This window comes from Arthrobotrys flagrans (genome assembly GCF_004000055.1).
Source record: "Arthrobotrys flagrans strain CBS H-5679 chromosome Unknown unitig_1, whole genome shotgun sequence".
NCBI classification, from domain to species: Eukaryota; Fungi; Ascomycota; class Orbiliomycetes; order Orbiliales; family Orbiliaceae; genus Arthrobotrys; species Arthrobotrys flagrans.
In genome coordinates, this window is record NW_027137556.1 from 4,671,779 (window position 1) to 4,687,356 (window position 15,578).

The window sequence follows — 15,578 nt, forward strand, 5'->3', positions numbered from 1 at the left end:
CGTCAGGTGTTTCTATAGCTGTCAAAGGCAGGTTTATTCGATATTAAGCATTCGTACCTTTCAATGTCAACTTGCGACTCCTGCCAATAGAGCCTCCAAACATGGTATAAACTCCGAAGATTGTCGGCGCATATCCAACCTTTCAGAGGCTTCAAACCAGGTGGTTGGTCGTACATATAATATAATCCAACGACGTCACGTTTCTGGCATCGCTCAACAAGCTTAACCAGGGAAAAAAATTTTAAAAATTTAAATAAAAAACATGAGGCTGGGTCAATGGGGCGTTCGTTCAGGACGATGCCATGACATCGTCAAACATATCCAACGCAAGGGCAACACATCGCTAGCCGCCCATGGTCCACTTCAAGATGAATAAGTAATCCCGGTAACGGCTAATTTGAACACCGTAACGTATCACGGAGCACGATCTAATAGCAGTCGTAATGATGAAAAAAAAAAAATGGGGTTGTATGTAATCTTGTCGATACTGTTGTGACGCTCCCGGCGTTTTGTGCGGGAACAAACCAAGAACGCCTTCGGCTTTGACCTTGGAGATGTTGCAAAGATGTATGGTGGTAGGTGGTAATGTAAGGAAAAACCCTGATCCCTTCCCTGTCCACTAAAACTGCACTTTGGCAGGACGGCTGTGTGTCATTTTTGCTTCATCCGCCTCGTTATTACTGGCTGGTCACCTGTGAACCGTCCCTTCTCCAGATGCTCTGACATTTCACCAACAAAAACAACACGCACTCCAATTATAAGTTCGGACGGTGCTCATAACATTCTAACGACCCAATACTTTTTCCGTAATATCAATGCCCCGAAACCCCCAATTGTTTGCAATTGTAATATTGCAGGATCGTGTACGATTGTGGTGCAATATGGCCTGCACCATTGTCTCATGCCCTAATTCGAACGTGGGCAGGTATGTGTAACTTGGAACCATCGGAAAACTATTTTAATTAAGAGGCACATTTGAAGTTACTCTCCGAACCAGCGAATGCGACCTTCCTCTAAATAAACCGACTAAATTGACACTAAAAGGCCCTTCTAGGTTGGTCTATACATGCATTGCCTACCACATCCGGAAAACTATCCGGTCAGGTTTCTCGACTAAACCAAGTGCGGTCCTATCAGATGCAACGACTATAATGGTTTACAGGGTACTAGCCCATGTGAGGTTCCAAAGTCCAGCAGACTTTGTTATGCAGGATCTATGGGTCTTAATGGCTCAGATAAAGATCCCACTATCCTATATGCGGCCTAATAAAGATACTATTAACATGTTAACCCGACATATGATCCTAACCGACGCTGTACCACTTCCCCTATCGTAGCATATCCCACCATTTAACTCAATGATGCAAATCTCATGCTTAATACCCATATCCACCTACACAACATAACCAAAACCGACTACGCTGCACCGTTTCCAATCTTATGATCATTCCCAAATGAAGGATCCGCAAGGCCTACAAACCTCCGTTGCCCAAAACCCATCATCTCATCATCCATAACAATATCGTCGAACATAACGTTCCACCCAGCGGCAGCCAACATGAACTACCTATTCCATGGTCACACAAACAGCAAAAAGTATCTTACACAAAAAGCCCAACTCCGTACTCTTCTTATGCAAGGAATCATTGTTTAATCCTTCCAGAAGTTTGCCTCGTTTCACGAATTAATATCCATGGATATAGGCGAGCTTTTACGTAGCTTTCAACAACCTTTCGTTGAAGGGGGGAATGATGGAAATCTGTTTGTGCGAAGCGTGGGAAAGTATTTAAGGAGCACGTTTACCTCGAAGGGGCTCTGAAAGTTGGTTCGGTCGCTACGCGTTTCGAAATGAAAAACTAGATACATTCGATTCTGCTTTGGATATCTTTGGTCGATTGTTTTTTACAAACCTCTGGCCTTAAGCTTACGATTCTAAGACCGACCGACCAACGAAGCTACTGGTACCCGTTCGGTTGTTTAACCGGTCTAATCACCTTGCGAGCTTTGATTCCAATATTCCATCCCCAGATCCACAAGACTTGACAACCGTCGAACTCCGAAAAGGAAGGAAATCCAAACAATGTGCTTCTTCAACCGCCTCCGCTTCAAATGCGGCCACACCCAAACCTGCATCTTCCAAACCTGCTTGATCGCGCGACACACCCGCGGCCGAACCTACCACACCACCTGTCGTCCTTCAAAGCGTTCTAATCGTAACGTGCGAACCTGGGATCTCCTCGGCTCCTGCGAAAACTGTCTGAGACTTCAATACGGTGGTCGTGGGTATTTCGGTGGCACTGGGGTTGGTGTTCCCGGTGATAGGTATGGATATGGGGTGTATGATGGGGAGGGGTATTATTCTTATTACCCCGCTGGTGATAGATTTTATAGTCATGGGTATAATCCCCGCTATTGGGACCGCGGATACGGTTACAACCCCAACGATCCATTCTACAACTACCTCCCCCGCCATTCATCTCCCCCCTCCCCTCTAAACCTCGACGAATGCGACGAAGCCAACTGCATGAACATCAACACCCCCAAAGATATTCAACGTAACTTCCACCGCAGCGGATGGGGTAGCCCATATCTATCATCCCGAGATAGAACCAGATTATTGGATAACTGCAACCATAACTATAACTACAGCATGGGGTATCCAGGAATTGATGATGCGGGGAGGTATATATATCAAGGTGATGTTGACGGGATGGGGATGAGGGGGTTAAGTCCGGAGATGGTGACCGCGACGCCGTTGAGGGCTATCGAGGGTGGACCGGAAGGGTTTGAGGGAGTGGGGAGGAGAAGTCCGTTTGTGGGTATGAGGGGGAGGGTTGGGCATATGGTGGATTGAAGTTGGGGATATCGATGTGGGAATAGGTTGATGAGGATGTTTTATACCCTTTAAATTGTAGATTTTGATTCAGGTTGGGATTGATGCTACCGTGTTTGTTTATGTGTGATTACGATCATGACTGCTTAGGAATCTTTGAAATGGAGGTAATGTTTTGTACTGTATACAAACAACTGCAATCGCAAGCATGCATGCGCTTTCCTATATATAATACAAAGAATGCCAAAGAGCCCCGCAAAGAATTAACTATAAACACGCTTTCGAGAAAAAAAAAGAAAGAACTTCAAAAATGGAGTAAAATCAATCGATCCTAATGGTCTCCGCGCCTCGACCTCGATCGAGGCTGCACATGACCCGCCGAGAAACACCCTCACATTCACATGCTCATTAATTAAGGCTCAACTTAAAGAAGGATATGACAGCAGGGGGGGGCGACGACATCGATAAACTTTCAAACTTCAGAAAAAAGGTAAGGAAGACGCAGCAATTAATTAGTTCGCAAAAACAACAGATCTCATACGCCAATTCTCTCATGCACGCCGTACGTTATGCTTTTTTTCGATGAAATATCGTCAAGGGAAAACAGGGGTAGGGTAGAAGAAAGATAGGGTTAGTAACGTCACATGTATCATATCAACCGTTCACTCACTGCACCACCTCCCAGCTCTTTAACCTAGTTTCCTCGCACCTCGTACAAACCGGTTCGTTCTCGCAACCACCTCGGAGGAAATATCTTCCATCTTGGAACTCAGATCCGCATTCCTATAGCATACATTGTTAGAATCAAGATACCTTCGGCGGGGTTAGAAGGGGAAAGCTTACAAAGCAGCAGAAGCACTCCATGTGCCAGTCGGCATCCAGCGCCTTGACCACAGTATCGGTCACTGGCTTCTTGCACTTCTTGCACTTACTGCTATATCGTTTCTGGTAACAAGGTAGGCACCATGCGTATTTATCCTTCTCAACGAATCGCGACTTAGCGTCGAAGGGCTATTGGGTATGTTAGTGACCGCTATTATGAAAAAAAAAAGTATCGGATACAATACTCACATCACCGCACTCAGCGCAGAAGAAATGACCGGGGTGCCATGTAGCCCCGCAAGCTTCTACAACTTCACCTTCAATGGGGGTCTTGCAGCTCTTGCACCTGGGGCTAAATAACTCGTGGAAGTCGAGATGGCAGAAGAAACGTCCGGTTGGCTCAGCGTCAGGGCCAGCGTCAGAAGCTAAAGGTTCAGGGTAGAATGCAACATGCTCGAGACGGGTGCTGCAGTGGGAGCAACGGAAGCACTCCGGATGAAACCTAAGCCCGGAAGCAGAGACTGCTCTGGCGGAAATATGCTGTCCACAGGCGGTACAAGAAGCGGCAGATCTGGGTAGAGGGATACGGTGGTTTGCGCCATGGCCGTGTGTCTCAAAGGCAGCTCTTCGGTCAGCAATGTTGTTGCTCCTTGGAGTTGGGAGAGGTCGAGAATCTTGTTTTTGGGTAGCAGGGGCAGTGGGGAGAGGTCTCTGGTCTGTTGGTTCTTCGGGACCGGAGAAGGAAAAGGATGGAACTGAATGGTTAGTCTTATCATCGTCATCATCGTCAGGAACATTGATTATTGGAACGCTAGGCTTGGAGGAACTATCATCGGGAAAATTGATAGAAGGAATGCTTTTCGGGGCGGGCGTAGAATCATCAGAGAAGGAGAAAACAGGAACAGGAGGCATTGCTTTTGTCTCTGGTTTTTTCCTGTCTTCAAAAGATCTGGTGGACATTGTGGGTAGCGGCTTACTCTGCAGTTGTGCAGGAACTGCAGGTAAACGCCGGCTACCGGATGTCGGTGCATCGTCGAAGGAGAACGTAGGAATAGGAGGCGGCGTCTGGTTTTTAACCGGTGGTGCTTCAATTACTGGAGAAGATTGCTTTGGTGGCACTTGCGGTTCACCAATGATGTTGGTAGTTGGTGGCTCAGGGAGTGCCTTTGATAAGTCCGTAGGAAGCGCTGGGAGCGAGCGCCCAGGAGTTCCAACGCTCGAAAGCATACGGGAGACTGTTGGCTGGTTCATTTGGCCAGATGGCCCAAAATTCCCATGGAACTGTCTATTAAAATGATTTTGCGGCCCCGGTCGATGTTGGCTATGGGTTGGCGGAGGCGGCCCGGCTTGGAAATGCCGCATCGGCTGCATTTGCCCATGGCCTATGTTCGTGCTCACCGAGTGCCTATGCTGAGGTGGTGCGTAATTTTGGGTCGCGACATAGGCGGCCATTATGGGTGGTTGAGCGGGCTGGTGGATGTTCCCAAGGCTGGAGTGCCGCCCATGTGCATTATTACTATTCATATGGGACGGAATCGCTCCAGCATGTGGAGCAGGCGAAGGGCATACTGGAGGAGCTATTACAGACTCAGAGCCCGTACGGGTTCTCATGAATGCTGGCCTAGAAGCTGTTGAAGGCAACGATCCTGGTTGGGCTGGCGGCCTGTAGGGCTTATACTGTCGTGGCTCGTAAGATTTTTTTATACCAGCAGCAGCAGATGTGGGATCCTGAGACTTGCCGACAGGAAGACTATTAGTCCTATTGAAAGCGAACTGAGAAGACCCAGGCTCGGATTGCGCCTCGTTCCTCTCTTGAAACTCTTCCATACTGATGTTTGGGAAGGCAGGTTTTGGAGCAGCAGCCCAGGGATCTGCTTTCATTTGCAGCTCGGAAATCTTGCTCGCAATCTTTGATACTTCGGCCGAAGGAACGACAGCGTTTGGATTCCCTTGTTGGACGTTATACCCGGCGTCGCCCTTCCCGTCATCCAAAGTCATCTCCGCGACAAGTTTATCATCCTCAACGATCATAACCTTCGTAGGAGGCGTCGGCGGTGCAACTGAAGAGAATGTTGGAACCCCTCGATCCCCAAACTTCGGTCTCTTTTCCAATTCAGGTGGAGTCGAACTTGGAGTAGGCGGGGCATTAACCTGGTATTGACCGATCTTGTTGGTATTGGTAATCGACACAGGGGGCTCCGGCATCTGTGATTGATGTATAGCTAGAGTATGTTTAATATCGACCGGAAGACTTCTGGTAATTTTAAGAGGCGCAGGCGAGTCCGGTTTCGGGTCATCTCTGTATGAATCTAAGATATCATTCACGTCTCCGGAAGTGCCATCTCCTCTTTCGTCGATGGGTGAGTCGAGTAGAATGCTTACGGCCTCAATCTCTTGGCTGATGTCGTTTTGCAATTTGATAATCGAGTCCTCCAAAGATTCTTCGAGTGGTATGTCGGAATCCGAGTCTGTTCGATTTTCCTTTTCGTCTGCCTTTGCTTGTATCACCGTCGAAGGTTTCTTCTCCTCGATCTTTTCAATATTACTCGTGCTTTCCGGTTCCTCGACTATCCGCGGCTGAGGTGCTTGCCTACTCCCACCAAAAGGCGACGAAGGTTTCCCTGAACTATCTCCAATGATCCAACCATTCCTAGTTCTGACCGTTCCCTTTGACTTCTGAATATCCCTTACACCCCCTCCATAGCGTCGAAATGCCGAGACTGGAGAATCGGTCTGAACTCTAGCAATTGACTCCGGTATTGGCTCTCCCTGTTCCTGGGGTTCAGCCGGTGGGTCATTGAAGGTCATCGAGAGTCGTTTTGCAGGAAGTTCAAAGTTCGGCCTTGGGCGAGGTTGTCGGTTTTGTTTGACATCGTTCATGTACTTGTCTAGGATATGCAAGCCATCGGGTTAGTATCAATTGTTCTGGTGACTACCGGCAATTTCCATGCATATGAGCGATACATACCCAACTGCTCCTTTGTCATGAACGAGGGGCGCACCCGATCCATCCTAGCAATGTTCGACTTCTAATTATCTAAAAGATACCTAGATGATCAAAGTATACTTCGGACGACGATAAAAGACCGATCGATATATGTGGAAGTCGGTTAACGATTAGGACAAAAAAGAATGGTAGTCGAACTGTGGGGGGCTGAAGAATATTCTGATATTCAGACTGGAATGCAATGGCAGGTTCCAGGGATTAACTATCAATAACGAAAGGGGATCGAAAGAATTGAAGACTGATTGCTGGGGTAGGGTAATTAGTAGACCAGATACTAGATACCTGTAGATACACGTAGTGGGTTTTTTAGTCTCGAGAAGTACTCAAGTACCTTGCGGACCTTTGATATTAGAACTGGGGGCCGGGTACCTTTAATATGTTGGAGGCTGACGTCGGGGTTTGGCGCCGACGCTAGGATTATGTGTTGTTGGTGGTAAACAATTAGCTCCTTTGGATGGTTGCCCGGACACAACCAAACAAAACCATCAGCAAACACCACACTTAACCCTTCACGACCATACCACTTCCCGAACCTATTGTCGCCTCTTGTCCGACAGTGGGAAAACACGCCAGGGGCTCCGACTAAGTATCTCTAGCCATCGAACCCAGGCGGGCCGTAGCGTCAGACGTCAGGGGATAACGACTTCTTTTTTTTTTTTCTTTTTTCATATATATATATATATATATATATTTTCTCATAACAGGGGCATTGAGGGCGACGGAGCAGGCTGCCTGGCTAGTATTTCTCCGTATGTGTGGGATCCTCTTTGAGCTCTCACAGGCTGATAACTTAACGACATCCTCGGTATCGGACGATCTTGTTAAAGATGTTGCAAGGAGAGGTCCGGATTCACTCGAGTCGGTGGAACTCACCGTTGGTTCCTCACGGTTAAAATTTACATCTTCGGTGCTGTCGCTACGTGGGACAGCTGTTGTTCCTCAGCCACTATTCTCGAACCCGGGTACAGCAGAAAAACAGGATGACGCGCCAGAGTATGTGCTTTGTTGGAATGGTGAAGCGTGGCGCTTCGATGGGCAGGAATTTGGATCCGACGAGAACGACACAGAGCTCATATTTGCCCAGTTGAGCTCGTGCAATGGTGAAGTTCAAGATGTCTTACAGAAAATTGAAGGACCTTTCGCTTTTGTGTTCTACGATGGGCCGTCGAAAAGGGTATGGTTTGGGAGGGATTGGCTTGGGAGAAGATCTTTGTTACGAAGGAAGCCCGTGAGCGGTGATGGGAATGTTGCTATTTGTAGTATAGCAGATCCCCGAACCACCTCGCAATGGGAGGAGATCGAAGCGGATGGCTTCTATTACATTGACCTTCGAACGGATACTGGTCCACGGCGCATACACAGGGTCCCGTTCGTTTCGGATACGACGGGGTCTCTGTCGATGAAGCTACCGATACCCCAACTGTGCAAGCACATACCACCCGCGGACCCACCAGCTCTGAGCCTGGAGTCACCACCGGTTAGCCGTCTCTACGATCTGCTATACGATAGTCTACGACTCCGAGTACAGAATGTACCTCTGCACTCGATACCGCTGGTGCCTGGTCATGAAGGGAAACTACGGCCTTCGAAAGTCGGTATTTTGTTCTCCGGTGGAGTGGATTGTACTATGTTAGCGAGGATTGTGCATGACATTCTTCCTTTTGAGGAGCCCATTGAGTTACTCAACGTTGCCTTTGAGAACAAAAGAGTTCTCAACGCTGCATTCGCCGAAGCTAGGAAGGTTAAGAGGTCGAAGGCTTCCACGCCAGCTACAAATGGTGCAGAATCGGAGTGCAATGCGTTGGAAGACGTAGATACCATTTCCACCCTTAATAGTATCTACGACGTTTGCCCAGACCGCCAAACCGGACGGAAATCGTGGAGCGAACTACAAATTGTCTGTCCGACTAGAGATTGGAGGTTCAGGGAAATAAATGTGCCCTATGAAGAGGTTGTAGAGCACAAACGGGCCGTGATTGCCCTTCTCCACCCTCATGACACAGAAATGGACCTTTCTATTGGCCTTGCGTTTTACTTTGCCTCACGCCCGCTTGAAACTGATTCCCCGAGAATCTTACTGTCGGGGTTAGGCGCGGATGAACTGTTTGGCGGCTATGCGCGACATGGGACGGCCTTCAACCGAGCCGGATACCCAGGTTTGATTGACGAATTGGAACTCGATCTTACTCGTCTGGGGAGACGGAATTTGGGCCGTGACGACAGGATCATTGCGAACTGGAGTCGAGAGGCAAGGTTTCCTTTCCTCGATGAACGTTTATTGCAAGAGGTCATATCTTGGCCTGTGACCGACAAGTGTGGATTCGGTGCCGTTCAATCGGACGAAGAGTGGAGTGCGCTTGGCAATGAGAAACAAGTTTTGAGGTTGTTGGCTTGGAAACTGGGGATGAAGGGAGTGGCTGGCGAGAAGAAACGAGCGGTAAGGCCTTTAAAGTGCACGGAGACCTGCATTTAGCGATCGCTTACGGACTGTTTGATGTTTACAGATACAATTCGGGGCAAGGACTGCAAAGATGGAAGCTAGAAGCGGGGGAAAGGTTAAAGGGACGCAGAAGATTTCCGTAGCTCCGGGATAGGGATGGTCGAATTTTGGTATATCGAAGCAAGAGTTTTCGAATTGTTAAAGGTTAGTGCGTGTTGGACTTTCCTTAGTTGAGAAATATTACATTGCCCCCGATGATGAGGCGGCTCCGTCGACAGACGGGTGCTACCATTTCAGATACTGCTGAAGTTGCTTTTATGCCTGGCAAACGGCTGTTGCTTGAGGACGCTTCCACCCAACCCGGCTACGGAAGCACTGCAATAAACGGCGGGCGTTTCCGATCAGTTAGGGGGACGAAAGACGAGAGTGACATGTCGGAAGTGCGTAAAAGATAATGTTGATGCAAGCAAGGCAATTCTGAGGGGGTCAATTTGCATTTTATGTTTCAAGTTGGTTTTCTGTCCGTATATGCTTGTCAGATACTGATGCATGATAGGGAAAGCACTCTCAGGCCCGTTCTCGGTAAAACTAACGTCAAATGCAAGCAATTCCCACACCATGTCCATGTCATGCCGTGCCGTATACCCTGTGTACCGTCACTGTCAGTCGGTTGGTGCTTGTGATACTGTGCGACAATGCGAGGATGTATAAAGTATTCTAACGGTATGTTATATATGTGCGTTGTTAATAGGTTTAACTTGTTGGATGTGTGCGAATGATGTATTTAGCTGGAGTTAAGTTTGCCCCAATGAACGGCATTGCCTCGAACAGGCCTAGTACTGGTATGCTAGTCTGCAGGTATCCTGAAAGATAACAAACAATGGTATCTGCAAGGACGGCCAGCTGACCCGAGTCGAGAACTTGGAAATGGACCTTGCATCACAAGCGTTGGTTCGAGGTCACGAAAGATCATGTCTTGGAATGCTTAACTAATGAGCTAACGGTGGCAGTGCAGTCCCAAAACTGCAAGCAACATGCATCTCCGGAGCTTCCTTGATCGGGGCTAAACGGAATTTCGATTAGTTAGAGCTCCAGAGGACGCTACTTACCCGAGGCTCTGCCAGTGGGTCGCTTACCATTGCTCGCAATGATGCGCCAGCAGTTCTGTTTTTGAACAGCATCGATTTGCCCTGTAAAATCTGCGATCGAGGCAGCAAATGCAATGGCATTTCTGGTCGAACGTGCTACGTACAACATCAGGTATTCTATGCAATCTATCCAATCGACTTGTGCAATGATGGTCATACAGACGAGATGAAGGACAAACCAGGCCAGGTCGGATGCTGCAGGTTAATGTATATTTCGTCACAATCACGTTTCGGAGCAGCGCCGTTTAATAGCAATTAATGCCCAAAGTGCTGCGGGTTTGGTGGTATTTTTTGAATTCTGCCATGAAACCGACCTCCTGTCGAAAATTTTCATCCCCTTGTGGTTGACATATCTCCTTCTTGGCTCGCTCCATAAAACATAAAACTTGCAGTTGACCCGACCGACTTCTCCTATATTCGGAGCTTCCCTTTTTTTTACTTTTACTTTTTCTTTCCTCCTTTCTTCCTTCCCCGACTTTTTGTTTTTATAACTCTTCCGTGTATCTTCTCTTTCTCTCTTTTTCACGAATCCGATCTTTTCGAACTTCACTCACTTACGTTACTTCAGGACTTACATAACGTCAACAGACATAGCCTGCGTTCTGAATCACTTGGGCATTTGCGCCTGAACTTCCAGTCCAGTTATTACATATTCCCTCCTTTGCCACAGGACTATAACTTTCTTAGTCATAAGGAGCGCTCCTAGCTCTAAATATTCCCTGCAACCTTTTGGCAAAGCCCAGGTTCAGGTCCCTTGGCATGCTTTAATACCGCGCCTGCCTTTGCCTAGATCATTCGAAATTCACGTCGTTTGGAACCGATACGTTCGCAGCAGACGATACAGATACACGTAGACTCTTTTTTCTCTCTACCGGCCGAGCCAAGACGTATTGCATCGGTAGACTATCTAAGGACGATACGTATTTCTGGATCTAAAGAAAGAACAGAATTTAATTCTCGCACCCCTTTCAAAAATTTTTCTGGTCCACCGGCTTTATATCCGACTGGGTGTGTCCTCGGATTTTAAGAGGAAAAAAAAAGGAAAGAAGAGAAAACCATCTCGCCGACTGTGCAGCAAGCAGTATATATTTTTCCAACGCAAGTGTTTCAGTACAGCTCTTGCCAACTTTGATCCTCCAAAGTCCATCTTCCAGCAAGCCTATATTTATATTTATATCCGCACAATTCCCCCTCTTGGACAAGAATAACGTGGATCTCACGGACCTGGTCGATGTCAGTTCCTCGCAATATCTTCGTGATGAGTAGATATCCTTCGAGTTTCTGCTGCTTTGTATAAAACAAAAAGAATAATTTCCGGAACCATTGATTTTGGCTTTCGGGAACTATCCTTGCCTCCCTTCGTCGCTTCAATACCAACCGGCCGATACGAAAATTCCAGTTTTAAAAAAAAATATATATATAAAATAAAAAATAAAGAAAGAGCCTGCAATCATGGCCACTTCGCATCCAATAACGACATTACCTAATATGCCGGTTCTACAGCTCGAGAGGCCGACATCGTCGGCGTTATTGACGTCGCTGCATTACCTGTTCCCCGTGTTCTTGCTCTTCTTCTTCATAATCTTTTTGGCGACATGGTCAATTTACACCTCGGAAACGGTGGATCCGACAAAGGAGTCCATACTGTTCGCACGACGCAAGAGTTCGATTAGTAAACCCAATATACCATCCGGCCACGAGCTTCAGAGGTTGCCGAATAAGCCACTTCTAAGTTCGTTTGCGCGGTCCATGTTTCATTGGGCGCTCGTCGGCCTCACTCTTACATATGTAAGTTTTCTTTCCCCGTTTTCTTTCATTTGGCAAAGAGAGAACGGATGAATTAATGAGAATTATTTAGATATTCGATGCTGCGAATTTGATTCTTCATGCGTTGGCGAAGAAAGGCTGGTGGGCTGGTCAGGACACGGTTGTAAGTTGATCTCCGTTGATAGAGATGGTTTCTCTTCTTTATGCTAACTTGTATGGCGAAAAGATCTATACTACGTCACTGATATTCCTTTCGATCACCCTTCTCGCTAGTCAATTGGAGAGCAAATACTACCCTGTAATGCCCCATGCGACCTCATGGCTCATGATTCTCTGCGCCGAAATCACCATCCTAATCGAAGACTCCTCGCTACACACCCGATTTTCGGAATGGGATAAATGGCAGGTAGCTCTGGCCGCCGTGGCCGGGTTCAGGATCGTATGGCTCGCTGGCATGGTGATGGTTTGGTTCCTACTCTATGCTCGAGAGAAGCGAAAGCGGATTCAGCTGGAGAGCGATAGTGGTTCTAGCTCTGAAACCTCTTCGTTATTGGGATCGGATGATAGCAATGTTGAGTATGGAGCTACGACACCGCAGCCGGGTGCTAGTAATAGCACCTCTGCGCCGGTTAATAAGCGACCCGGTTGGGCTCGGAGGGATAAGAATCCCGAGGGCTCGTGGTGGGAGTATCTTAAGGGGTATAAAATGCTGTTTCCGTATTTGTGGCCAAGCAAGGATCGAAAGCTCCAGCTTGTTATGGCGATTTGTATCTTGATCGTTTTGATCCAGAGATGGATTAACGTGAAGGTTCCGGATCAGTTGGGCCGTATCACCAAGATTCTTGGTAATGATAATGCCGAAGAACGTAAGTCGGAACTCTCTACGATCTTTTATCGGTTTCATACTAACGGCTGGTCTTGCAGGACGAATTCCGTGGTTCGATATTTTCTTGTACCTCATTTTCCGCTTCCTACAAGGCAACATGGGTCTCCTGGGTGGGATAAGATCCATCCTCTGGGTTCCAATCAGCCAATACTCCTACAGATCGATCTCCCAGGCCGCCTTCGAGCACGTTCACTCTCTTTCGCTTGATTTCCACTTGGGGAAGAAGACCGGCGAGGTATTGTCAGCCCTGTCGAAAGGCGCGGCGATCAATAACTTTTTGGAAATGGTGACATTCCAAGTGCTACCGATGTTGCTGGATCTGGGTATCGCTGTGGTCTATTTCTTGACAAACTATGATGCGTACTATGCTTTGATTCTTATCATTGTCACCGGGGCCTATCTTTACGTAACTGTGAGAATGGCCAGGTGGAGATCTGATATCCGTCGAACCATGGTGAATAAGTCGCGAGAAGAAGATGCGGTCAAGTAAGTCTATTCCAATCTTGTACGTCGTAAATCAGGACTAACCGAAGCGTAGGAACGACTCGATGATTGCGTACGAGACCGTGAAATACTTCAACGCCGAAGCATACGAGTTCAACCGGTACAGGGATGCCGTAAAAGGCTTCCAGCACGCCGAATACCGTGTCTTGACATCTTTGAACATCATGAACGTAACCCAAAACCTTATGTTCACCTTGGGTCTCGTCGCCGCCTGCTATCTGTGTGCGTACCAAGTCACAACCGGTCAAGCCGACGTTGGTAAATTCGTCACGCTCTTAACCTACTTGGCACAGCTACAGGGACCCCTCAACTTCTTTGGCACGTTCTACCGAAGCATCCAAAGCTCCATGATCAACTCCGAGCGAATGCTTGAGCTATTCCGAGAAAAGCCAACCGTCGTCGACGAGCCACAGGCCAAGCGACTGGACCGTACAGACGGCCACCTGGCCTTCGAAAACGTTCATTTCGCCTACGATGAGCGAAAGCCCGCGCTTCGCGGGTTAAACTTCGAAGCGGCACCGGGCACCACAACAGCATTTGTCGGCGAAAGCGGTGGGGGAAAGACCACCATTTTGCGACTAATCTTCAGGTTTTATAACGCATCCATGGGATCTGTTAAAATTGACGGACGGGATGTGAGAGATTTTACGATCGAGAGCCTCAGAGAGAAGATTGGTGTTGTTCCCCAGGATACCGTCTTGTTCAATGAAACTTTGATGTATAATCTGAAATACGCCAACCCTAGTGCTACCGATGAAGATGTTTATCGGGCCTGCCAGGCTGCTAGTATTCATGAAAAGATCCTTACTTTCCCGGATGGGTATAATACCAAGGTGGGAGAGAGAGGATTGCGCTTGTCAGGCGGAGAGAAGCAGAGGGTCAGTATGCCTCCAACACCACCAACTAGGCTTCATCACTAACAGAGCATAGGTTGCAATCGCTCGTACTATCATCAAGAACCCCAAGATCATTCTCTTGGATGAGGCTACCGCGTCGCTGGACACAGAGACCGAGCAGCACATCCAATCCGCCCTAAGAGAACTCACCGCCGGCCGAACCACCCTCGTCATTGCGTAAGTCCTTCGTAACCTCCCGTAGCACTCCAATCCACTAACGATTCATATCCAGCCACCGCCTCTCCACGATCACAAACGCCAACCAAATCGTCGTCGTAGCCAACGGCCGCGTCGCCGAAGTGGGCACGCACGACCAACTCCTCACCCTCAGAGGCAAGTACTCGACGATGTGGTACCGCCAAATCCGCGCAGAAGAGAAGATGAAGAAACTTCAGGCCGTTCAGGATGAGGATCCATATTCCGGTGGTGAGAACACACCGGGTACTAGGACACCGCTTATTACCGTATCGGATACCGAGCTGGATGACAGTCATCCTGGTCCTGTTATCGCTACGAGTGGGGTTCCCATCCCGCCCAGTGGTGCGGCCGAAGGTCCAAAGTCTGGCGTTGGAAGCGACGATCCTCCTAGGTCTCTGTAATAAGGGATCTTGGTGCGGGTCTGCTTGCATACGTAAAATCCCTCGACGATGATGATGGCGTTCTGAAGGAATGAAATGACCGGCTTAGAGAAATACTAGACTGGGAAGAACTCTCCCTTTTTTTTTGTCCGCCATCACCGTCACCGTCATCATTTGGAGTAACATCCAAATCCTCCACGAAACTAATACTTCTGCACATGAAAATCCCTCCACTCCTACCGTCTTTGACCTTTCTTCTCCTTCTTTTTTCTTGTTATTCTATTTGATGCCTTAGTAACGACCGACTGGTACACAAAAAGTCCTGTTGATTTCTTTTCATCCCCACGTTGTCGACTTCCATGCCCTTTTTAGCAAGCGTTGCCTTTTGTCTTTTGTTCTCGACGAAGAGCTGGTGGCGGAAAACAACTTGGTACGCGATAATGTTAATCTGTAGTATAAAAATATTTGTTTCCTTTGCTTCTTCCCTTTTTATTCTTTGGTCTTTTGGTCTTGTTTCCCTTTCCCTTTGGACTTGTTTCGGCCCTTCCTGTTTCTTTCTTTCCTTCGGTAGTAGAAGACTTTTCTATTTTTCAATTTATATACACTCTATTCCTTATATGTGATTGTCTCCTTGGATTTCATTATATTTTAAAAAACTTCTTCCTTTAAAGGTTTCCTTTAATTCCGTATGATATCC

The 15,578-nt window shown here is 47.7% G+C and overlaps 4 protein-coding genes across 4 annotated transcripts; 3 read left to right on the forward strand and 1 right to left on the reverse strand.

Annotated features, from left to right (window-relative positions):
• Positions 1–2,080: 2,080 nt before the first annotated feature.
• On the forward strand, positions 2,081–2,854 carry DFL_009388 (uncharacterized protein; the record flags this gene model as incomplete). Its single annotated transcript, XM_067639263.1, has 1 exon — positions 2,081–2,854. One exon carries the CDS (start codon positions 2,081–2,083, stop codon positions 2,852–2,854), a length of 774 nt encoding a protein of 257 aa, XP_067487070.1.
• A 645-nt stretch (positions 2,855–3,499) lies between these two features.
• On the reverse strand, positions 3,500–6,666 carry DFL_009389 (uncharacterized protein; the record flags this gene model as incomplete). Its single annotated transcript, XM_067639264.1, has 4 exons — positions 3,500–3,616; positions 3,677–3,844; positions 3,905–6,543; positions 6,624–6,666. 4 exons carry the CDS (start codon positions 6,664–6,666, stop codon positions 3,500–3,502), a joined length of 2,967 nt encoding a protein of 988 aa, XP_067487071.1.
• Positions 6,667–7,413: 747 nt separating this feature from the next.
• On the forward strand, positions 7,414–9,256 carry DFL_009390 (uncharacterized protein; the record flags this gene model as incomplete). Its single annotated transcript, XM_067639266.1, has 2 exons — positions 7,414–9,099; positions 9,167–9,256. 2 exons carry the CDS (start codon positions 7,414–7,416, stop codon positions 9,254–9,256), a joined length of 1,776 nt encoding a protein of 591 aa, XP_067487072.1.
• A 2,446-nt stretch (positions 9,257–11,702) lies between these two features.
• Positions 11,703–14,902, forward strand: DFL_009391 (uncharacterized protein; the record flags this gene model as incomplete). The annotated part of the gene is made up of 7 exons (XM_067639267.1): positions 11,703–12,038; positions 12,109–12,180; positions 12,244–12,883; positions 12,942–13,389; positions 13,442–14,285; positions 14,338–14,480; positions 14,536–14,902. The coding sequence occupies 7 exons, from the start codon at positions 11,703–11,705 to the stop codon at positions 14,900–14,902; spliced, it is 2,850 nt and encodes a 949-aa protein (XP_067487073.1).
• Between the last annotated feature and the right edge of the window lie 676 nt (positions 14,903–15,578).